Genomic DNA, 25,558 nt, shown 5'->3' on the forward strand with positions numbered 1-25,558 from the left:
AAATGTACGAATATTATAAATTGTATTATAGCGTATATATATTAAAGTGTCGGCTATTTTTTTCTATATGGGTGTCAATATTATAAATTCAAAATTATCATTGTCGGCTATATTATTGTCTTTCAAATGGTTCGTGTAATGACGGAGTGGCAAGGAGAACAGGAAAAACTGTAGTAATCGAGTAATTTGCAACATGAAAAACATGTCGTAATATATGAATTTGTGACAGTTATTAATTGTTGTGAATACGAAAACAATGACAGTTTTTTTTACAAAATTAATTGTCACGATTGCACTATCTTTGACAGAAAAAAAATGTCGTCAATAGCAAAACAATGACATTTAAAAAAAAAATGTCACGATTGACATATTCGTGACATTTAAAACATGTCACAATAAACGAATTCACGACATTTATTTAACTGTCGTTAATACATAAATGATGATAGTTATTTATTTTTATTTGATGTCGTAGAATGCTAACTAACGACATTTATTTTATGTCATGACATAAGTTATTGCGACAGTTTTTGAAAACTGTCATGGAAGACTTTCCATGACTCCCGCTTCTATGACTGAAAATAACTGTTATGGATTTTGTTCGCGACAGTAAATAACTATCGTCGTAGACCTTTTTTCTTGTAGGGCTTGTAAGAGCCCTATTGAAATGCAATGGAACATTGCCGACTCCAAATTAAAACACCTTCATGAAGATAGTTGAATTACTTTTGCATATTTTGATAAAATGAGACTATCAGATGGAGTTTTTGATGTTCAAGGAAAGGCATGCTGGGAAAAGAATGATTGCCAAAAACGTATAACTTGTTCTAACCTACCTATTGCAAGTTTTATACCTTTTGTTTTCTTTTCCATTAACCCCATTCGTCTATGTTGATTCTGAAGGGTTCGTTAGATTTTGTTCTCTATTATTTTCATTTTTACAATTTGGTGAATTCGTTCTTAATATCGTATGATAATGATTAAGAAATAAAATATTGAACTAAATTTAACCATATAAAATTGAGGCAAAAGAGCTAACTTATTTTTAAAAAATATATATCAAGACTAAATATTTAGAGAAAACTCATATTTTCATCCCTCCCTAAAAGTTTGTGTGCATTATTGCTTTCTCACCGTATCTCTTACACAACTTATTGATCATATAAAATTATCAAAGTTTAAGATTTGACTTCATTACCAATTCAATTATGAGGAGAATAACATCATTCGATAGCAAAAACTTTCATGTCAACATCCTACGGTGAAAGAACCTCACATTCCAAGGTGTTAACATAATTGCACCAGAAGATCGTCCGAACACAGATGGAATACACATTGATCGATCAATTGGGATCTCAATCTTAAAATCTCGAATAACAACAAGAGACAATTGCATCTCACTTGGAGATGGAAGCAAACAAATAAAAGTCACTAATGTGATATGTGGGCCAGGTCATGGAATAAGCATAGGAAAGTCTTGAAAAATACACTAACAAAGAACCTATTGGAGGTGTCATTGTAAATAACTCCACAATAATGTACATCATTGATGGTGTTAGGATCACAACATGACCAACCTCTCATGTTGCTGGTATTGCCATCAACAAGAATTTTTCAGACATTACAATGGTCAACGTTAGCAACCAAATTTTCATACACCAAGAGTATTGTCCTTGGAATCATAGCAATCATCAGGCATTGATCACATTCTTGAAATTTTGATTTTAAAAGTTTTCATGCATATTGTCAACTTCATGGATAAACTTTAATTTTCACTCTCATTTTTCAGATTTTGTCAAAGATTAAGTTTAATAAAGTGAGCTTCAAGAATATTAGAGGAAGTTCTGCAACTCCAGTGGAAATCAAACTTATTTGTAGTAGCAACCTACCAAGTGAAGAAATAAAAGTAGCCAACATTTACTTCGTTTAGAATGGAATAAAAGATTCTATTATCTGAACGCGCGTAAGTGTGAAACTTATTTGTAGTAGCAACCTACCATGTGAAGAAGTAAAACTTATGTTTCATGATTTTTTTTTTCTAATATAATCTAAATTTCAACTCACTCATCCTTGATTATTAACGTGCATTTAATATCGCATAATTGTTATGTTGTAGATTTTTATATTGTCGATTGAAACATATATAGATCTATTTTGTTCAACTTGTTTTAAGCCACTTGTGTTGCACACTGTCAGGTTTGAACATGTGTGGTCTCAAACACGAATTTAAGGAATGAATTTGATTGGGATTTAGAGAATTTAGAAGTACTTCAAAATTTCAAGGGATTATAACTAATTTTTGACAAATATAAACCATGGTTATTTAACTTCAACCATTCATCGATCTTTGCCAAATATAGTAAATAAAATTTGGAAGAGAATTTTTCAAACACTATTGATCTTCTTCTCCTATATAAAGAGGGCTGAATGAAAGTGCATATTCAAACCCATTCTTTTCGAGTTAGCCATTAGGACAATATATAAGTAAATAAATAAAGTATAGAAGGCGTAGTAGTGATGGGATTGGCATTACTACCTTTCTTTTTATTGTTGGCATCTACTATTGAAGCCCAATCCCTTTTTGATGTTACAAGATATGGTGCCAAACCTAATACAGATATTACTCAGGCAAGTATATATGCAAAACTGATGAATTTTTTTTTTTAATTTATTAGGAAGAAGACTTTAATTTGATGATAGAACTAAACTTTTGCAGGCCTTAGCAAATGCATGGAAGGAAGCATGTATGTCCACAACTCCTAGTAAATTGTTGATTCCAAAAGGAGTATACCAATTAAGTCAATCTTATCTTAAAGGACCTTGCAAGAGTGTTCCTATTCAAGTCCAAGTCGACGGAACACTAAAAGCTCCTCTCCATCCAAATGGAGATGGGTTGGTTCTTTTTGCATACATTGATCAACTAATGTTATCAGGCACGGGAGTTTTTGATGGTCAAGGAAAAGCAGGTTGGGATAAGAATGATTGCCACAAAAAGAAGATATGTACCAAACTTCCCATGGTAAATTGTTTATATATTATTTCAAACCTTTTGCCTCATTTTATATACAATTTAAATCTACATAATTTCAATTACATATGCGTCGTTTTAAATTGAGAGTTTTTTTTTTTTTTTTTTTAATTCTGATCCCTTATTTGTTTAAATCCATCAGAATTTGAAGTTCAGTTTCATCACCAATTCAATTGTGAAGGACATAACTTCCTTGGACAGTAAAAATTTCCACATCAATCTTTTGGGTTGCAAGAATGTTACTTTTCAACACGTGACAATCAGTGCACCAGAGAATAGTCCCAACACGGATGGAATTCACATAAGTAGCTCTGAACAGATAAACATTCTCGATTCAAAAATCTCAACTGGAGATGATTGTGTGTCTGTTGGAGATAGCAACAAGCAAGTAACTATTACTAATGTAACTTGCGGACCAGGACATGGCATTAGCGTAGGAAGCTTGGGCAAGTACACCAAGGAAAAAGACGTGGTAGGAGTTACTGTGAAAGCATGCAAATTAATCAATACTACCAATGGTGTCAGAATCAAAACATGGCCAGATTCTGCCGGTGCATTCATAGCCTCTGACATGCACTTTGAAGATATTGAGATGCAAAACGTGAGCAACCCTGTCATTATAGACCAAGAATACTGTCCGTGGAATCAATGCAACAGAAAGGTATATATTGTATTGAAATTATACTTTATTTTGTTTATTAGTTAAACTTCATGAACTAAACAAATACACTTTTGGGACCATTAATATTTCAGGTTCCATCCAAGATTAAGATCAGCAAAGTGAGTTTCAAAAATATTAGAGGCACTTCTGCTACTCCTATCGCAGTGAAGCTTGTTTGCAGCAAAAGTATACCATGTGAAGGTGTAGAAGTCGCTGATATTAACCTCACTTATAGTGGAATACGAGGACCGATTTTGTCTGAATGTGCAAACGTGCAGCCTCTCATTACTGGAAAGCAAAGCCCTCAAATATGTGCTAAGCCTGCTCCTGCTGGTGCTCCATCAACAGACTAATCTTTTCAACCAATGCCACACAAAGTCTGCAAAACCATATGTGAAAGTTTATCACATATCTATATTTAATTCACAACATTATTCTGTATTCATTTTTAACATTCCATAGGTTTGATCCATTCTTTGATGATTCATGAAGCTGATCATGTACCTTTTTTCTTCCTTCCATTTTCTTCTGGGGAATGAAATATATAATGAAAATAAATCATACAATTTTAACTATTCTATCCCTACTATTCTATCCCTTTAGACGTAGACCTACGTGAGTCGTGTTATAACATTCAATTCTACGAATGTTTTTATACTCTTAACAACCTGAAATGTGTTATCAAACGTTGTTGAGTTTTGGAATTTTTAAAATTAATTTCTTATGTATTTAGCAAAAGCACTGATATAATTAATTTTTACATAGTTGAAATTAATATTCAATCAATCAAAAATCATAATTTAATTAATCAAGCTAGTACTATAATAAAATCTCTAAGCATCCAATAATATCATCGAAATGTATTAAAACATAATTGAATGATCATCGTTAAGTTCAAAATCTCAAAAATATGTTGAAATAGGTAAAATAATCCTTCGTACCCAAGCTAGAGTATAATCAAATTTGAAATGTAAAAAAAATCACAAAATGATATTGCTTATTGAATTAATTAATTGTTTTTGTCATCTTTTGTAGTTTTGTTACTTGTGAAACATAGGCTTTAAAATATGCATGGATCAATGACACATGTCCATCTGTTCGCCCAAGTGAGGTGGTTCTTATAAGGAGAATATTTAAAGTAAGAGAAGGAGAATTTAAGGCCCTTGTAATAGCCTATTGAATTGCGATGGAACATTGTCGGCTCCAAAACACTTTCATGAAGATAGTTGAATTACTTTGCATATGTTGATAGAATGAGACTATCAAATGGAGTTTTTGATGGCCAAGGAAAGGCATGTTCGGAAAAGAATGATTGCCATTAACGTATAAATTTTTCTAACCTCCGTATTGTAAGTTCTATACCTTTTGTTTTCTCTTCCATTAACCCCATTCGTCTTTGTTGATTCTGAAAGGGTTCGTTGGATTTTATTCTCTATTATTTTCATTTTTACAATTTGGTAAATGTGTTGTTAGTACCATATGATGATTAAGAAATAAAATATTGAACTAAATTTAACCATATAAAATTGAGGCAAAAGAGCTAACTTATTTTTAAAAAATATATATCAAGACTAAATATTTAGAGAAAACTCATATTTTCATCCCTCCCTAAAAGTTTGTGTGCATTATTGCTTTCTCACCGTATCTCTTACACAACTTATTGATCATATAAAATTATCAAAGTTTAAGATTTGACTTCATTACCAATTCAATTATGAGGAGAATAACATCATTCGATAGCAAAAACTTTCATGTCAACATCCTACGGTGAAAGAACCTCACATTCCAAGGTGTTAACATAATTGCACCAGAAGATCGTCCGAACACAGATGGAATACACATTGATCGATCAATTGGGATCTCAATCTTAAAATCTCGAATAACAACAAGAGACAATTGCATCTCACTTGGAGATGGAAGCAAACAAATAAAAGTCACTAATGTGATATGTGGGCCAGGTCATGGAATAAGCATAGGAAAGTCTTGAAAAATACACTAACAAAGAACCTATTGGAGGTGTCATTGTAAATAACTCCACAATAATGTACATCATTGATGGTGTTAGGATCACAACATGACCAACCTCTCATGTTGCTGGTATTGCCATCAACAAGAATTTTTCAGACATTACAATGGTCAACGTTAGCAACCAAATTTTCATACACCAAGAGTATTGTCCTTGGAATCATAGCAATCATCAGGCATTGATCACATTCTTGAAATTTTGATTTTAAAAGTTTTCATGCATATTGTCAACTTCATGGATAAACTTTAATTTTCACTCTCATTTTTCAGATTTTGTCAAAGATTAAGTTTAATAAAGTGAGCTTCAAGAATATTAGAGGAAGTTCTGCAACTCCAGTGGAAATCAAACTTATTTGTAGTAGCAACCTACCAAGTGAAGAAATAAAAGTAGCCAACATTTACTTCGTTTAGAATGGAATAAAAGATTCTATTATCTGAACGCGTGTAAGTGTGAAACTTATTTGTAGTAGCAACCTACCATGTGAAGAAGTAAAACTTATGTTTCATGATTTTTTTTTTCTAATATAATCTAAATTTCAACTCACTCATCCTTGATTATTAACGTGCATTTAATATCGCATAATTGTTATGTTGTAGATTTTTATATTGTCGATTGAAACATATATAGATCTATTTTGTTCAACTTGTTTTAAGCCACTTGTGTTGCACACTGTCAGGTTTGAACATGTGTGGTCTCAAACACGAATTTAAGGAATGAATTTGATTGGGATTTAGAGAATTTAGAAGTACTTCAAAATTTCAAGGGATTATAACTAATTTTTGACAAATATAAACCATGGTTATTTAACTTCAACCATTCATCGATCTTTGCCAAATATAGTAAATAAAATTTGGAAGAGAATTTTTCAAACACTATTGATCTTCTTCTCCTATATAAAGAGGGCTGAATGAAAGTGCATATTCAAACCCATTCTTTTCGAGTTAGCCATTAGGACAATATATAAGTAAATAAATAAAGTATAGAAGGCGTAGTAGTGATGGGATTGGCATTACTACCTTTCTTTTTATTGTTGGCATCTACTATTGAAGCCCAATCCCTTTTTGATGTTACAAGATATGGTGCCAAACCTAATACAGATATTACTCAGGCAAGTATATATGCAAAACTGATGAATTTTTTTTTTAATTTATTAGGAAGAAGACTTTAATTTGATGATAGAACTAAACTTTTGCAGGCCTTAGCAAATGCATGGAAGGAAGCATGTATGTCCACAACTCCTAGTAAATTGTTGATTCCAAAAGGAGTATACCAATTAAGTCAATCTTATCTTAAAGGACCTTGCAAGAGTGTTCCTATTCAAGTCCAAGTCGACGGAACACTAAAAGCTCCTCTCCATCCAAATGGAGATGGGTTGGTTCTTTTTGCATACATTGATCAACTAATGTTATCAGGCACGGGAGTTTTTGATGGTCAAGGAAAAGCAGGTTGGGATAAGAATGATTGCCACAAAAAGAAGATATGTACCAAACTTCCCATGGTAAATTGTTTATATATTATTTCAAACCTTTTGCCTCATTTTATATACAATTTAAATCTACATAATTTCAATTACATATGCGTCGTTTTAAATTGAGAGTTTTTTTTTTTTTTTTATTCTGATCCCTTATTCGTTTAAATCCATCAGAATTTGAAGTTCAGTTTCATCACCAATTCAATTGTGAAGGACATAACTTCCTTGGACAGTAAAAATTTCCACATCAATCTTTTGGGTTGCAAGAATGTTACTTTTCAACATGTGACAATCAGTGCACCAGAGAATAGTCCCAACACTGATGGAATTCACATAAGTAGCTCTGAACAGATAAACATTCTCGATTCAAAAATCTCAACTGGAGATGATTGTGTGTCTGTTGGAGATAGCAACAAGCAAGTAACTATTACTAATGTAACTTGCGGACCAGGACATGGCATTAGCGTAGGAAGCTTGGGCAAGTACACCAAGGAAAAAGACGTGGTAGGAGTTACTGTGAAAGCATGCAAATTAATCAATACTACCAACGCGTGTCAGAATCAAAACCTGGCCAGATTCTGCCGGTGCATTCATAGCCTCTGACATGCACTTTGAAGATATTGAGATGCAAAACGTGAGCAACCCTGTCATTATAGACCAAGAATACTGTCCGTGGAATCAATGCAACAGAAAGGTATATATTGTATTGAAATTATACTTTATTTTGTTTATTAGTTAAACTTCATGAACTAAACAAATACACTTTTGGGACCATTAATATTTCAGGTTCCATCCAAGATTAAGATCAGCAAAGTGAGTTTCAAAAATATTAGAGGCACTTCTGCTACTCCTATCGCAGTGAAGCTTGTTTGCAGCAAAAGTATACCATGTGAAGGTGTAGAAGTCGCTGATATTAACCTCACTTATAGTGGAATACGAGGACCGATTTTGTCTGAATGTGCAAACGTGCAGCCTCTCATTACTGGAAAGCAAAGCCCTCAAATATGTGCTAAGCCTGCTCCTGCTGGTGCTCCATCAACAGACTAATCTTTTCAACCAATGCCACACAAAGTCTGCAAAACCATATGTGAAAGTTTATCACATATCTATATTTAATTCACAACATTATTCTGTATTCATTTTTAACATTCCATAGGTTTTATCCATTCTTTGATGATTCATGAAGCTGATCATGTACCTTTTTTCTTCCTTCCATTTTCTTCTGGGGAATGAAATATATAATGAAAATAAATCATACAATTTTAACTATTCTATCCCTTTAAACACTTTAGTGTAGACCTACGTGGGTCGTGTTAGAAAATTCAATTCTACAACGGATGTTTTTATACTCTTAACAACCTGGAATGTGTTATCAAACTCTCTTGAGTTTTGAAATTTTTAAAATTAATTTCTTATGTATTTAGCACGGATATAATTAATGTTTACATAGTTGAAATTAACCTACAATCAATTAAGTCAATTTAATCAAAGTTGTATTATCATAAAATCCGTGAGCATCTAATAATATCATTAAAAAAATCTATTAAAACATAAGTTTAAAATCTCAAAAATATGTTGAAATAGGGAAAATACTCCTTCATACTCAACCTTGACAATAATCAAATTGAAATGTAAAAAAAATCACAAAATGATCCAAAATTAAGCAACATTAGGTAGTACATTCTTGGTGTTATCAAACACCACCAACAATTAATCCGGCCTTCATCCTTCTGAGCAAGGTAGAATAAAGCATACACAGTCACATTAAACCTCGATTAAGTAAGTCACTTTCTCATGCCTTAACAGTCAACAAGAACCCAACAAACACTCAATCTTTAATAATATACAAATCCAAGAACAAGCAATATGCACATTAAAATTCCTAACAAAGGCATGGCCCTTCTACTTAAGTCCTAACAAAATTAAATTTGGAATAGATTTAAAGGACCCTCAATTCACTTTTCTCCTACACAAAGTGGCAAATGCATGCAAATTTTGAACAAACCGACTTCATTTCTTTCTTATCAATATTTTTCTGTATTTTTCTAATTTTTATTCATTAGCTACAATAATTCGTCCTGGTCGAGGATTATCATACCACAGTAACATTGAGCAACCCTAACTGATCATGAGGGAGATTTGTTTTTAAACAAGCAAAAAAGTTCGGTTGGTTGTGTCCTAGTCATGAATACATTGCTAAATTGATATGGAGCCGGAAAAACGCTACTTAGCCTAGGATATAGCCAGGTGAAGGACTCAAGTGTGCATGAGAGATGGAAGAGAAATTTTTTAAAATATGCTTAATTAAAATCATACTTAGTATTTTCTCTTCACAATGCTTCAGTACACATACATGACTCAAAAAGTGTATCATAGGCAAGTCATAGAAAAGCACAAGATAACAAATTAGCAAGCAACAAAGAAGCACATACAATAGTCCAAGCACAAATGCTCAAAGGCTCTAGCCAGAACATTGACGGTATCCCATCCCAAACTCAAAATCTAACATTGTCTCCATCCTAATAGAAAGGATATCGAATCGGTCTATATCGCGATGGCATTGTGACTGATCTTCTCCTAAGAATACGAATATATGATAAGTAAATAAGTAAATTTTGGCACATATTTTTAACCTCTTACAAAGAAAGTGATTTAAGATATGTCAAAAGTGGTTTTATTTTCAGTACATGGGAAGCAGATTTAAATTAATACACCTCATGGTTACTAATAATCTTGTCTGCCAGATGAATTTTTGCTCCATTTGACATATCAAAAGTGACTTTAATCATTGACAAATTACTCTCCTACATACCCTTTAACTAACTATAGAAATATTTGAGCCACTTCATATAATAATAGAGACGAGGTTATAAATTTTTTTCAATTTCTCAGAGGTTGTTTTTCAATCAAATACAATCCTAATTATGTCATATGTTTTTTCACTAAAATTATCCGTTCTTCCTTTTTTCAGTTGGTCTCAAACATAAATTTTATTGAGGTGAGGAAATGATTAGTAAATTCCATTTGTTATGAAATGGCTATTTTTATGACGGACAGCCTAATGGTTTAGCTTCAATCTTTCAACGATCTTTTTCCAAATTTAGCAACCAAGATTTTTTGGAATATATAAAGAGGGGTTGGATGACTGCATATTTGAATCATTCATTCCCATTTTCATAGTTAATTAAATTAGAATAAAGAGAAAATCATAAGCAAAAAGTAGAAGACATACATAAAAATGATGGGATTGAAGTCAAACATTATGGCATTACTATTACATCTGTTGTTAATGTTGGCATCAACCGCAAAAGGTCAATCCATTTTTGATATCACTACGTATGGTGCCAAACCTAATACTGATATTACTCAGGTAAATATATATTAGCTTGATAAATTTTGCATTTTATGTAATTTTTTTATCTAATGAAATAATTCAATTTATAGGCTTTGGCAAATGCATGGAAGGATGCATGTGCATCGACCAATTCTAGTATATTGTTGATTCCAATAGGAGTTTACCAACTAAACCAATCCATTCTCGATGGTCCTTGCAAGAGTACTATTGACTTTCGGTTGGAAGGAACATTACAAGCTCATCCCAATCCAATAGGAAATATGATGGTTCTTTTTGAACATATCGATCAATTGACAGTGTCAGGCACTGGTGCTTTTGATGGCCAACGAAAAAAGGGTGGAGACAAAAATGATTGTCGCTTGGAAAAAACATGCGCTAAATTTCCCCGGGTAAATTCTCTAGTTATATTATCTTCTTTCTCTTTATTCTTGAAGAATACATAATTTTTCAATTAATATATGCATTTTTTTCTAACTCGGATACCTTATCTTTTGGGCGGGCCGACATTAAATTTGTAAGAATGTGAAGTTCAATTCCATAAACAATTCAATAGTGAAGGACATAACTTCCTTGGATAGTCAGAATTTTCACATCAATCTTTTCGATTGCAAGAATGTTACTCTCCAAAATGTGACAATTATTTCACCAGAGAGTAACCCCAACTCTGATGGAATTCATGTGAGCAGTTCAGAAGAGATTAACATTCTCAATACACAAATCTCAAACGGAGCTGATTGTGTATCTGTTGGAGACAGCAGCAAGCAAATAACTATTACTAATGTAACTTGCGGACCAGGAGATGGCATTAGTATAGGAAGTTTAGGCAGGTACGCTAATAGAACAGAGGTGACAGGAGTTACAGTGAAATCATGTAAATTAATCAATACTTGGAATGGTGTTAGAATCAAGTCGTGGCCAGATTCTGCATCTGCATACACAGCCTCTGACTTACATTTTGAAGATATTGAAATGGTTAATGTTAGCAATCCTGTCGTTATTAACCAAGAATATTGTCCATTTGATCAATGCGACAAAAAGGTACATATGTATTGAAATTGCTCCTTATTCATAATTTGCAACTAATTAATTTACTTCAAGTAATATTTTTCTTATATATAACGAATGCAAAACTAACATGATTTAATTTTTGGTTTCTTATGTATACGTTTGTTCAGATTCCATCAAAAATTAAGATCAGCAACGTTAGTTTCAAGAATATCAGAGGCACTTCTGCTACTTCGGTTGCTATTCAACTTATTTGTAGCAAAGATTTACCGTGCGAAGATGTGGAAGTTGCTGATATTGACCTAACTTACACCGGAACTCAAGGACGGATTACGTCTCAGTGTAGAAACGTGATTCCCATCATTACTGGAAAGCAAAATCCTCGTGCGTGTGTCGAAGCTGCTCCTATTAATGCTACATCCACATCCACGTCAATGGCAGAACTCTAAACCCTAAATTTGCCGTTAGCTATAATAAAACTTGAAATTTATAGCCATTTTGTTTTAGATTGAAAAACACATTTTTCAAACTGTTTTGTATTCTGAAAACAAATATCATCTGTGTCTATCTCTGTATGTTTTGTATTGCTTAATTGTATCTTTATATGTTTTTTTATTACTTAATTGTTGATTTTGTAACTTCTTTTTCAACCTTTCTATTTTAAATCTTTTATTTATGAAAAATTGTATCAAATGACAAAAAAACATTTAGAAAAAAATAGTCTATGGCATCAATTTTTCTTGCATATTGGAAATATAGGATATCGACTATTAGAGGGTCATCCAGCTGTAATCATAGAGCTATCAGATAGTCATCAATTTTAAATTTGCTATTGAGCTCTATTATCATAAAACTCTTTACTATTCTTGCAAAAGCTCATTTATTAATTTTCTTTCTTTAAATCTATAACTAAGTTTTTTTAGAAGGGGTGCATCAAGGTAGGTCACAAGTTAGTACTGCATCCAAGCACGCTTAAATTAATTAAACTTAGTACTACTCTACTCTTGCCCAAGCACATATAGTGGAGTTCTAACCGACTTGGTACTGTTGAGTGGCGGATCCATAAATTTTATATAGGGCACTGGACATTATATAATAAATACACAATATCTCGACATTTCACTAATGCTCCAATAACATTCATTAGCAATAAAGAATAACATTCATTAGCAATAAAGAAAGAAAGACTAACAATTTTCACATGATTTTTTGTAATGTAAATATGTATATTTAAAAATTGCATAAAAAAATAGTACATTTTTCATAGAATATTGTCGAGAGTGAAAGTTTGGACCACCAACTTTGCATTTTTTTTCTAAATATTGGTTAGATAACAAATGTGAGCTAGAAAATAAGGTATCTTAGATAGGTTTTTTACTCTTTTTAAAAAATTATATTCTTTTAGGAAATTAAATTATCTTCCATTTAGAAAATCATTAAAATTTAGAAAGAAAAATCAAATTATCTCATTTTAGAAAAATCAATCCTCGTGATTTTATAGGGGCACAGCCACTATACCAAAACTAAAATTTAGCTAAATTAGAATATTATTTAATGTATATTGTAATCTGACATTTTAATACAAAAATTGAGAATGTGGAGGTAGAAGGAGCACGTGCCTCTAATCCCTTAATAAATTCGTCCATCTCTGTAGAAGTTGTGATGGGATCTGGTGTACTGGTAGAGTTGTGCATGTCACCATTTTTAAATTAGAGCTTTCTTAGCTTGTTGAGATGTTTTTGTTATATTTATTTAATTTCTTTGCTCTTGTAATGAAAATGTCAATCAATGTTGTGTTTACAGAGATATGAATCCTTACCTAAATCCAAACTTCCTCCAAACCATAGAGACGTATTTTGTAGGTAATTACTCCACGAGTCACTAGTTTTCAGTTGTCTAAAATAAGAATTATATTCCTTTTCTAAATCTGCTACCGAAATCACGTATCTGCATGGTAAAGATAACATGCATCAAAATTGTTGAGTTATTAAGGTCAAATGACAGAACAGAAGTCCCTAAACCCTGAACCCTGAAACGATCTTCCAAAAATTTGGGGATAAGTGTTTGATCGAGATCTTGTTGGTACTTTGATCTGTTTGATTTTGGAGTGATTTTAGATTCAATTTCTGGTAGATTTCCCCTTAATTTTAGTGATCTGTTACGTATTAAAATAGAATGGTTTGAAAAAAAAAATGGTCATTAATTGAACTTCTAACATTAAAACTAACGTCATATAGCCCCACACTGAAAGATTGAATTATAGTTTTTCTTTTTTTCCAATTTCTATACTAAAAGTTCTAATCACATTTATTTCAAATCTTCACTGTCAAATTTCGTTAAACTTACAAATTGGAATCTCTGTTGAAAATGTTAGGGAACTCTTATTTTATGTAAAAAATAAGTTTTTTTTTTCTTGGGAAGACAGAAACAGGGTACCAAGGAGTAATCCTATCTAACTACTTGTATGTATAAAGGTATATTAAACTTTTTTTTTTAAGTCTATGTATATGCATTGAAACCTAGTTGAGATAATAAGGTACATTTTTTATGACTTGTTAAAAAAAAAAGGGTGAACTAGTGATAATTGAAATTTAGTACTCTTAGGGTCAAAAATCCAAATTCTGCTACTCCGATTTGATATAATAAACAAAAATTATGCATGCTTATTCTAAACAGCTAGGGTTAGATGATATTTTGAGAACCATTCAACTAAAGAAAAGCTTCATATTTCACCCTTCATCTTCAATCTCTAAGAACAATGGCTGCCGAAGCAGCAGCGACGGCCACCGCCCGCCATACTTCCCTCCACATTGCGATGTACCCTTGGTTTGCTCTTGGCCATCTCACTCCATTTCTCCATCTCTCCAATAAACTAGCCAAAAAAGGCCACAAAATCTCTTTCTTCATCCCCACCAAAACCCTTCCCAAATTTGAGCCCTTAAATCTCTTCCCTAATCTCATTACATTCATTCCTGTCATTGTTCCTCATGTCCATGGCCTCCCACATGGTGCAGAGACCACTTGTGATGTCCCTTACCCTCTCCATAACCTCATCATGACCTCCATGGATCTCACTCAACCTCAAATCACTCTCCTCCTTCAAACTCTAAAACCCCATCTCATCCTCTTTGATTTCACTCATTGGTTGCCAAAATTAGCTAGCCAATTAGGTATCAAATCAATCCATTATTGTGTTACTAGTGCAGCCATGATTGCTTATACTCTAACCCCTTCAAGGCAATTTTATAAAAATGAGTTAACTGAGGAAGATCTCATGAAACCCCCAGTTGGTTATCCCAGTTCCACCATAAACCTTCATCCCCATGAAGCAAGAGTTTTTGCTTCAAAAAGAAAATGGAAGTTTGGGAGTGATGTACTTTTTTATGATCGCCAATTTGTAAGTTTTAGTGATTGTGATGCAATAGGGTTTAGAACATGTCATGAGATTGAGGGAGATTTTGTGAATTATCTTCAATTTGAGTTCAGAAAACCTGTTTTGCTTACTGGGTCTGTTTTGCCTGAAACACTAAACCCTGAAGCTTTGGAGGAGAAATGGGAAAGTTGGCTTTTAGGTTTTAAGGAGGGCTCAGTGGTATATTGTGCATTTGGGAGCGAGTGCACGTTACAAATGGAGCAATTTCAAGAACTTTTGATGGGGTTTGAGCTTTTAGACATGCCATTCCTTGCTGCACTCAAACCGCCTTTCGGGGCAGAAACAGTTGAGGCTGCGTTGCCGGAGGGGTTTGCAAAAAGAGTCGGGGGACGAGGGGTGGTTTACGGTGGGTGGATTCAACAAGAGAGGATTTTGGAGCATCCATCCGTGGGATGCTTTGTTACACACTGTGGTTCTAATTCTTTAAAAGAGGCATTGGTGAATAAGTGTCAATTGGTGCTGTTGCCTCAAGTTGGGGATCAAATTATCAATGCAAGGATGATGGGGAACAATCTTAGGGTTGGGGTGGAGGTGGAAAAAAGACAAGAAGATGGATGGTTTACAAAGGAAAGTGTTTGTAAAGCTGTGAAGATTGTAATGGATGAAGATAATGAAATTGGAAAAGAAGTTAGAACAAATCATTCTAAAATAAGGGATCTTTTGTTGAAAAAAGATTTGGAAGAGTCTTATATTGATAGTTTTAGCTACAATATTTGTGATTTGGTGGCATCTATGGAAGTAACATCCAAAAACATGTAGAAAAAACAGGTAAAAGCCACAACTTTTATTTTTCGTATGAGTTGTTGAGAATGACGAATATGCTTAAGCCTATTGTGCTTCCAAGACTTGAATCTTGGCTTTAGTTCTGTTGTGTTTTCTTTTCCTAAAATGTTCTGATTCTGGCACTTCAATGAAAATCTAGGGTATAAAATTTTTTATCTTTTGGAACAATTTTTAAATGTTGTTAATCTTCTTTTACCATTATTTACATACATTTGTTTACATCCAACCATTTGATTATTATTAACCATGAAATTAGTGTGGATATCCTAAATGGTGCTCTGATAACACACCATATAGGAGGAACCCCTTGTACTTTTGATAATTAATATGAGATTTCTTGTCTGTGTGGGTTCATATACTCCTAACTTATTGATTATTAATTTATTCATAATAATTTATTGTTATTGATTGATAGCTAATGGTGGATTATGCAATTTCGTGTTTAATTTATAATAAGTGTAATGTAATTATTTGTTAATCACCTCTAGAAAGTAATATGTTAGATAGACTTGTAATTTGTTAGATAGACTTGTAATTTGATCGACAACAACGATAACATATTCTTCTATCGATCTTGCATAAATCATATTTAATTTTTTATTAAACATTTCCTATTAAAAATTTATCCCCAGCCCAATTCCCAAAGTATAGGAATTAAATTAAATTGATTAGGATGTGATTCCATTCCTCTGGACTAGAATTTGATTGCATTTAATTAATATATTCTACATTTACTGCTTTGATGCATGTTTTTACTTTCATTACACATTTCAATCTCAAACCACATAAAACACCCCATTTATCCCCTTAACTAAATAATTTACTTCCAAAAACTAGTCTTTATGCTTTCTCGTGGATCTACCTAATGATCCTTTTTTTGAAGTACTTAGTAGTATAGATAGAATTGAGCGGTATATTATAAATTTTATTTGATTGGTCATTTACATACGATAGGAAAAGGCTAGCTACACCGTGGATTTTAGAATCAAAACATGGTTAGCCTCTCCTATTTCTGGTATTGTCACCGACATATACATTTTTCAGACATTATAACGGTGAATGTTAGACCAAGTACTTTCATGGAGTCTGTGTAATAATTATTAAAAAGGTATAGATTGTTCTCAAAACTTTGGTTTTGAAATACTTCAAGACAACTTTACAAATAAACATAAATAGAAGTTTCAGATTGGGTAAAAGTTTAAATAAATTTGATTAAAGTGAGCTTCAACAACATTAGAAAAACTCTTCTGCAGCAGTAGAACTTATTTTGCCAACCACAACTTGCCATGTGACGAGAAAAGGTAACCAACGGGAAACCCATCATTTGAGCCTGCTCTTCCCATATCTCTTCCCCATGATTTGTTCATTACCTTACTACTTCAAAATCATGGCCAACCTTAATTAATTTAAAATATATGTCTCCCTTTATCTTTTCTCTCTTTTGTTTTCCTTTCTCAATGTTTGGGGGAAGCTTGTAACATTGGTATCCATCCTATACTTTTCTTATATATATAAATATATTGAAGTCTTGTGTGTCTTGAAACATGTAATTATTCTAATAATACCACACTTGTTTGACTCTACTTTTTGCCAACAATTATAAACCAAACATTTTATCAATATCATTCTCTACTTCCCAAATTTATTAAATCAACACAAAAAAATATTGATTGAATCATTTAAATTTGTATTCCTTATCTAGCAAGTGTTAGTCCTTATCAAGACAATAATTGTCACTTGATAACATACTCTATTCCTCTCTCTCTCTATTATGTCATTTTCAAACTTATATTTATGTTTGTAAAAGCTTGAAAAATAGATGTGGTTGGAATTGAAGCCGACCACTTACTTGGGAAATCGTATTCCTTAAGCAAGAGATAAGATTTTTAAAGCCCATTTTTCTAAATATAATTTTAGTAAAAAGCTACTTTTTCCCACCATAAATATGTTACTTTATTTATAGTGTGGTTTGGCTTAATTATATTGATCAATAATAATGTTCTTAAAGAAATCAATTTTTCATGATTCTTCTTAGTTTCATAAATCCAGCAATAAAAATTATTTTAGTTGATGTTAGATTGAAATATCTACTAATATTATCGACTAATCGAACCCTTCGATATCTTTTAAATATATTTATGTAAGCATCTCTATTAATTCCAAATATGAAGATGTGATTTATACTAGAAGAAAAACAACTTAATTATTAGTTTAAATAAATTTTGTTATTCTATTTATAAAAATATGTATTGATATCAATATTTAATATTCAACCACTATAGTGAGAATTATTTTGAATCCTTTCATTTGCATAATTTTTCATTGAAGGGAAATATTGGACATTTTTCTTAGGCGAAGATGTAAAGTTTTACCAATTAGGTTTATATTAAATATATATAAATACTTCAAATTTGAAATTTAACGTACAAGGGAAAGATGGAAGGTTGGAAATCTTGATGTTTATAATATATATAATTTTCTTAACATAAGACAAGGGTGAGTGGGGAAATTATGTGTTAGATAACCTAATAAAAAAACCATAGTTGGAGTTGTATGTTGCTTAGAGGTTTATAAACTTTGTTATGAGTGGTTTTTGAGTTAAATAATTGAAATGATACAATGGAAAAAAATAACGTAAGAGAACTATCATACTAAGAAAATGATGATAAGCATATAAGTAAAAATGGATCAAGAAGAGATGAGCTTAAGGAAAATGGCTAATTTAATTTGACTTTGAGTCAAAATGATCCACTCAGCCTCGACCTTCATTTGCTAAATTAAGCATGCACAGTACAACTTGATTGGGTCTTGAGAAGAAGATAATTTGGGCCAAAAGTAAAAATTGATCTACATGGCTTCGGTCTCAATCAAGGATGAGATTGTGAGTACTTAGCCTCCAAACTTAACAAGCAAAACATAGATATTCATTTGGCTCAATACTTAACCTAATGTTACTAAAGAATATTACTCGAACATGGATGTCAGTAGATCAAGATTTTACTATATAATCATTATGACTACATAGAAAGTTATAAACTTATTCTAAATAATACTCAATCAATATACTCTTCATGCTACACATAATTACACTTTTTGACTTTAAGTATTGAAGTCTATGTCGTCACAAGCACCATACCGGTGTGTAGATTTTACATCCTACATATCACATTCTTCACCAAATTACATATTTAACGTTATTGTTGTATAAACATGAGGAACTTTTTTTTTTCAAAAAAAATCTTAATTTAAAAAGAAGAGATGGAATCTTAAATAAAAAAAAGAGGAATTAAAAGAAAATGGGAAGTAAAACCCTTATGCACAAAACCACCCTTATAATATATATATATATACATTTGTTTGTTCCTTCAAAGGTTAAGGCTTTCAATCATTTTCTTGGTCTCCCATTCCACTGTTTTCCCACTTATCCCTTTTAACTTTTCTCCAAAGGTTTGATTGCTGAGAAAAAAAAAAAAGAAAAGAAAAGAATGAAAAGACAAGAAAGTAATAGTGGAAGCAAGATAGAAAAAAAAATCATTTTATATTTGGGAACATCCAATGGCCATTTCTATCATAATTTTCATATGTTTATACTTATAAATTAATGCAATATGCACATAAAACAAAGTGCTATTCACAAAACCACTATAATTATATAAATCCCATTTGCAATTAGAAATTTAAAGAGGAAAAAATTGAAGCATAGTAAAAGAAATTAGAGCACTTGTAAGCAATTATAAGCAAATATAGCTAACGATACATATTTTTATAGAGTTTATGTCAAGGATCATCAAAAACGTAAATAGATCAAAATCTCACCATAACGAAAATTTCATACTTGATCATTTAATATTATACAACAAATTATTCTAACCTATATAATGATTATTACAAAGAAGTCATTTTTTTACTCAATTCAAAATTTAATAAATTAATTGACCATTTATTTTTCGATATTATTAACTTTTATATTAATGATAAACAAATTGTTACGGACCATATTGTCCTTTTCTTTTCTAAAGTAAATCACTAATTCACATCACGACAATGAATGTTTTTAAAAAAATGTGATATTTTTATAAATAATTAATTCAATTACTTTTTTGGAAGAGAAAAAGTATAAAGTTTGTGTCTTCATATAATTTTTAAATACTTAAATCTACTTCTTTGCTATAGCTATATAGCTAGCCTTTATCTTAAGCATGCTTTTAATAAATTAATAATTATCTTACTAAAATTCCATCCTTGATGTGATGTTCATAAGTACATAGTACAATTTGGTAAAATTTTCTCCAAAGTTTAGGGTTTGTTTTGGTATCTATTTTTATTTTGTGTCATAATCTCTGAAAAAATTAAAAACATAAAAAGGTGAAAGAAGCTATAAATACATGTAGCTAACTTATTTTAACGTGACATTAATTCATTAATTTTCTTAATAATTACAACTTAAAGACAAATTTTAAACTTCAAAACAAGAACTCAAACTAGTCAAATTTTTTTTATAACCCAAATAGAGAACCAAAGATTCCCTTATGGAAATCTTTAGATATGATTTGTTGGCCAGAGAATTAGCATAAGAGAAACTACCACCAAAGAAGGGGTTTGGTTTAATAATAAATAAGTGTTCTCTATTTGTGGAGCATGAATAAAAAATTTAGAGCAAAACCAAAAGAAATCAAAAGAAATCCTTCCCCACAACACATGAATATAGTGAAGAATATATTGAGAGGTTGAGAGAATAATAATAATAAGATTCAATTTTTAAAGAAAAAAACAGAGAAAGAGAGATGGATAGTTACATTTGTATAAGAGAAGAGTGGTAGTCACTACCACTACTCCCACCACTACACAAGTGCACATTAGTCCCCATTAAAACCAAAGTTGGAGGCTGTTGACTCTCTTTTTAATTTATTTTGTTATTCTTCCCACCTAATTATTATGCACCCAATAACCCCTAAAAAGAAAACTTTCCCCATTTACCTCTTCAACTTATCATCACTTTGGATCTACATTCAATTTTGACCTCTCATCCAACTCCCAAATACATTTGTTTTTTCGCCTATTGTTATTGCGTTTTGTAAAAAAAAGAATACTTCCAGAAAACTTCAATTAATAGTTTAACCATCGTAATTTAATAGAAGCAACCAAAGTGACGATAATCGCTTTTTTTTGTTGTCTTTTATTGAAGAGATTCTGTTGATTCGCTCAAAGCAAATGAATCATATCATTACACTCAAATAAATTTACTTTTTCTTTTTTAACTTCTCTTTTGATTCATTTTTTTTCATGAGCTGAGACAAATTAGAATGTTATTGTCATTTCATTCAAGCTTTTAGTAGGCACATGGTTTTTGAATCCCTATGTGCTTCTAATTCAAATTAAAAACAAAATATACAAAAGTTATTACATTCAAACTCTTTTGTGTAACTTTTGAACTAATACATTATTGTATACAAGAACATATACGTACATATAAGATCACTAAATTTCAAAATTCAAGTCAATTTTAAACCGTCAATTCAAGCATAACTGACTGTAACGTTACACACCCACAATTTGTTATACAATATTCTAACACAAAAAGGAAACAAAAAAGAAAAAAGAAAAAGTAAAACCGATCAAAGTATATGATACCAATTAATAATTCTATAGCATTCGATTTGTGACTCTTTTTGAAAACCAGATCCAATCGAAATTACTACAGAGGAGGAAGAAACCCCATTTATTTATTTTATTTACATTAATATTGCATATCTCATGCTGTCGCTTACCATAAGATGATTAACTTCCGAGATTCTTGGAAACTCGCCGGAGACCCACATCCCGTCGACCCCATTAACGTGTGGTTGAGAAAAGCAAGACAGAATCGAAAATGGGGTTCGAAGAAGGCTGTAAATCATAGAAAACCCATATGAATTACCTTCTCTTCGGTCACCGTCCACCACCGCCCCCACCCTTCCGCCACCGTCAACTCCGCCGCCGTACATGCTTTCATCTGCCACTCGTGGGCTCTTCCTTATGTTGTGGAGGTTTCTTCTAACTGCCGCCGCCAACCGCCACATCGGTTTAATTATTTTTCTTCTTGAGAATTTGTAATACAAAAAAGAAGAGGATTTTTGGAGAAGAAAGTTTAATAAGGAGAGATTTTTGAAGATTGTGAAGTTGGTGTGTGTTTATCATGAAGGTTTATGGTCACCTTTTTAAGGACCTTTGATTTTTTTTTTTTTTTTTTTTTTTTGGTGTATCAATTTGTTTGGGGTCCATTCATATCCAACCCAATATGCCGACAATGTTACCTAATTTATTCACAAATCCAAAGCTTTTGTTTTATGTATTTATTTATTTATGTGGGTTTTGGTATATGTAAACAAGAAACTTATATATATATATATATATATATATATATATATATATATATTGATGATGGATTGAAATAATGTGACTGATATCGTTAGTCGTTCTACAAAATAGTTTTTTGGGAATGTTATATTGATGAATGAAGGTTAGGGTTGTCATATTCATGATATCGGTATCTTTGATATATCTTTACTAATGCTCATGTAGAGAATATAGAATTGGTTAACAAGATTTATAACTTAGTTTCATAGAGTAAAAATATAATTACTTGGGTCATTAATTTAATTTTGTTAATAAGATTTTCATTTAAAGAAACATCCATTTATGTCAAATAAGTATGTTATTACGTGTAGATAGTGTTTAAATCTTTTGACTTTAAAAAGGGATTTGTATGTCAACTATTGGGTTGAATTTGCTAAAATTTTCAAGTATATATTGTATGAATTATGATTTTTGACTTTTAACAAATTTCCTTGCTATACAAAATTTATTTCCTTAAAAGTATATAATATATCTTTATATGATTATCTATAATAATATTGTAAAGGATAATGGTAATAGGTAGCAATTTTAAGAGATAATAATTAAGTGTATAACAAAGCTAACGATATACTAAGAGAGATATATATATTCTAATATTGTAATTCGGATAGCTATACATGTAATTATATTATTGCAGGTAGAGAACCATTTAGATTTGATTAAAGAGACTTCTCCTACCCTCCCAAATTGCTTTTAAATTTTGTGAAAGTCTTACTATACTAAAGGTCTAGTAGTCTTTATGCCACAATATTAGATGTTCTCTCATATTTTCGACTTTATCCTCTTAGAATATTTGGGTTTGAGTGTTAGAATTGAATCTTGAAGAACAAGCTCAAATTTCCTCTCTTTGTGCGAGAATATCATCCTTCTTATTAGTTTCTGCCTCACGGTGCTCCACATCTAGTGGTCTTTTTGTTTTATTTATTGCCATACTTTGATTCTTGGGAGAGCTTTTCTCTAACACTTCTCCTACACATTTCTTTTTATCATGGATGAAGTAACTTCTTTTCAATAGAGTAAGCAATACATTTGGATCAATTTCACATATAGTATATGGTTTTACTTCTCACCGTTCTTGCTTCCTAATTTTGTTAGTGAAATAAAAGATGAAGGTTGAAATTATAGAGGCTGCTAGACTCATTTGATATGTTAATCGAATTATACTCATATTTATTTTTGTAAAAACTAATTAATTTAAAAGATTTTAAATATATATGATAATGACATGATAAATCTAAAATTTTGAGAGGATATATTGAAAGGTATAAAATATGCGAAAGAGGCAAAGGTGTATTTGAGTATTTCAGTTGCAGATATAATAGAATTTGTTGTGGGATATGTTATAAATAAAGACATATAGCTCTAGGGTTATAAAGAAATAAATTATTCATTTTTTTATTGTTTTGAGGACAAGAAATAAATTATTCAATTTTAAAAACAGTAAAACTATAAATAACAACAAAAATAGTACATGTAGGCTGAGTTATGAGTAGATTTTTTTGGTAGCTAGGTTTGACCATTAATCTATCAAGTATATCAATAATACAAATTCTAATAATCCTATTTTATATTTCTTACTTATTAATTAATCTTTCACATTCACTTTAATAAAACAATAATATATACTAAACCAAATTTTAAACTCAGACAGGTAAGAAGGTGTTTGGAATTTCTTTTTCATTTAAAATAAAGAAAGAAAATAAAAAAAGCATTACCTTGCATAGTTTTCTTTTAGAAGCATTTTGCTATTTAGCACCCTATTCTATTCATATTTTTTAAAAATCTATCGTTCTACTTAACATGAAAATGAAAGTTTAGGATTAATTAGAAAGAAAATTGATTAATTAAAAATAAAATTCAATAAGGTTAAAAGATGAGTTAAGTTTATTTTGTAATAAATATATTTGAAGTTTAAAAATTATCTAATAGACCCTATAATTTAATAAACTAAATTTGATTTATAAAAAAAGTGTGTGGAGTTTAAAAAGTTTTAAATAAGCCAATTAAAAAATTTAAAAGCGTAGAACTCTATTACACATACTAGTTTTTATTCTTTAAAAACAAAATCAAAATTTAATAAATAAGCATATAATTAAAAGTTTAGAAATGTATTATATATTAGAAGAATTTAGCAACTCAAACTTGTCAAATAATCTTACTTAATTTATTTTTAAACCTTAGCTTGATTTGGTTTTGGAGTGAGAGGAGAGTGTTATAGAAGTATTAATGTAGTTAAGATGTTTTTGATGGAGTTTGTGATTTTGATTATTATTTAATTGTTGTTGATAGATAAGCATTTGGAAAGGAAATGTGGTAGGTCAATTTTGGAGTAGGGGAGAAATTTCCAAAAGGAAAAGTGGTGGAAGAAAGAAGGAAAGAAGGGAATAGGGGGATGCAAGTGTTGTTTGTGATAAGGACTTGACCACAAAACCCAAAAAAATAAAAATACAGAAAATGTGAGTGCTACTCCACTATATACCCATCTTATGTTGCTGTCAACTTTCACTTAATTATGTCCTTACAATTTTATAACAATTACATATTCAACTTTGTCAAATGTTTTTCTTTATTAATACCACAACTTACATTTTAATTATATATAATGTATGTTTATATAAATAACATCAACCTCTACACCCACTTTCAACCACAGCTTTAATAATCTAATTTTATTATATGTAGTTGATATATAAAATCAGAAACTTCTGGTGAAAAATCAAACATATATTCTAGTTTTTGTATTTTCTAATTAGTTTATTATTGATTCTTTTTTAAAAGAAAATAAATATATGGAAAGTAGGTCCTTCCACGATCAATTTTGAAAATATATTGACGTTGAGTATTTTTTATGATTATTATTATTTAACTAATTTACCTAAGGTAAAATTTTGATTTATTAGGGTTTAGAGCTCGAAGAATACAAGGAACATATATGATTACTTTTTTTATATATAAAACAACCATGAACTTATTGATCAAGCTAGCTAGGCAAGTATTCTTGTGGATATTGATATTTCCTTTAATTTTATTCTTATATACTTTAATCTTAATTGTCCCTATGCCTCTTAGATCATGTAAGATATAACTAATATGGATTATTGATGATGTAATGCTGATATATATGGTCAATATGTATTGTATTGACCTAACTATAAAAATATAATGATGTGGTTAACATCAAAAACACAACTATGAAATGTATATTTTAATATAATTCATAATGAACATAACTAATTGTGAGTTAATAAATATTAAAATTAGAATGAGATAATTTTAATAAATTCCCATTATAAACCTTCAATAACTACAAAAATGTGAGAATTAAATAGTTAAATATAGGTGGTGAGTGGTCGACTAAAAAAGTTGTCAACTAAGTTCATGAATTTGCATAATTCCATAT

The 25,558-nt window shown here is 30.9% G+C and overlaps 4 protein-coding genes and 1 pseudogene across 4 annotated transcripts; 4 read left to right on the forward strand and 1 right to left on the reverse strand.

Annotated features, from left to right (window-relative positions):
- The first annotated feature begins 2,448 nt into the window (after positions 1-2,448).
- LOC116405168 (exopolygalacturonase-like) lies at positions 2,449-4,111 on the forward strand. The gene is made up of 4 exons (XM_031888958.1): positions 2,449-2,628; positions 2,717-3,019; positions 3,171-3,689; positions 3,782-4,111. Exons 1-4 carry the CDS (start codon positions 2,518-2,520, stop codon positions 4,040-4,042), a joined length of 1,194 nt encoding a protein of 397 aa, XP_031744818.1. The 5' UTR covers positions 2,449-2,517; the 3' UTR covers positions 4,043-4,111.
- A 2,532-nt stretch (positions 4,112-6,643) lies between these two features.
- On the forward strand, positions 6,644-8,302 carry LOC116405169 (annotated as a pseudogene).
- A 2,073-nt stretch (positions 8,303-10,375) lies between these two features.
- On the forward strand, positions 10,376-12,059 carry LOC101209456 (exopolygalacturonase). Its single transcript, XM_011660371.2, has 4 exons — positions 10,376-10,556; positions 10,631-10,930; positions 11,061-11,579; positions 11,717-12,059. Exons 1-4 carry the CDS (start codon positions 10,425-10,427, stop codon positions 11,993-11,995), a joined length of 1,230 nt encoding a protein of 409 aa, XP_011658673.1. The 5' UTR covers positions 10,376-10,424; the 3' UTR covers positions 11,996-12,059.
- A 2,245-nt stretch (positions 12,060-14,304) lies between these two features.
- On the forward strand, positions 14,305-15,896 carry LOC101209211 (cyanidin 3-O-galactoside 2''-O-xylosyltransferase FGGT1). Its single transcript, XM_004144562.3, has one exon. The coding sequence runs from the start codon at positions 14,305-14,307 to the stop codon at positions 15,736-15,738; it is 1,434 nt and encodes a 477-aa protein (XP_004144610.3). The 3' UTR covers positions 15,739-15,896.
- Positions 15,897-21,159: 5,263 nt separating this feature from the next.
- LOC101211016 lies at positions 21,160-21,966 on the reverse strand. The gene has a single exon (XM_031888960.1). It carries the CDS (start codon positions 21,819-21,821, stop codon positions 21,495-21,497), a length of 327 nt encoding a protein of 108 aa, XP_031744820.1. The 5' UTR covers positions 21,822-21,966; the 3' UTR covers positions 21,160-21,494.
- Positions 21,967-25,558: the final 3,592 nt, after the last annotated feature.

Source organism: Cucumis sativus, chromosome 7 (assembly GCF_000004075.3).
Source record: "Cucumis sativus cultivar 9930 chromosome 7, Cucumber_9930_V3, whole genome shotgun sequence".
Lineage (NCBI taxonomy): Eukaryota > Viridiplantae > Streptophyta > Magnoliopsida > Cucurbitales > Cucurbitaceae > Cucumis > Cucumis sativus.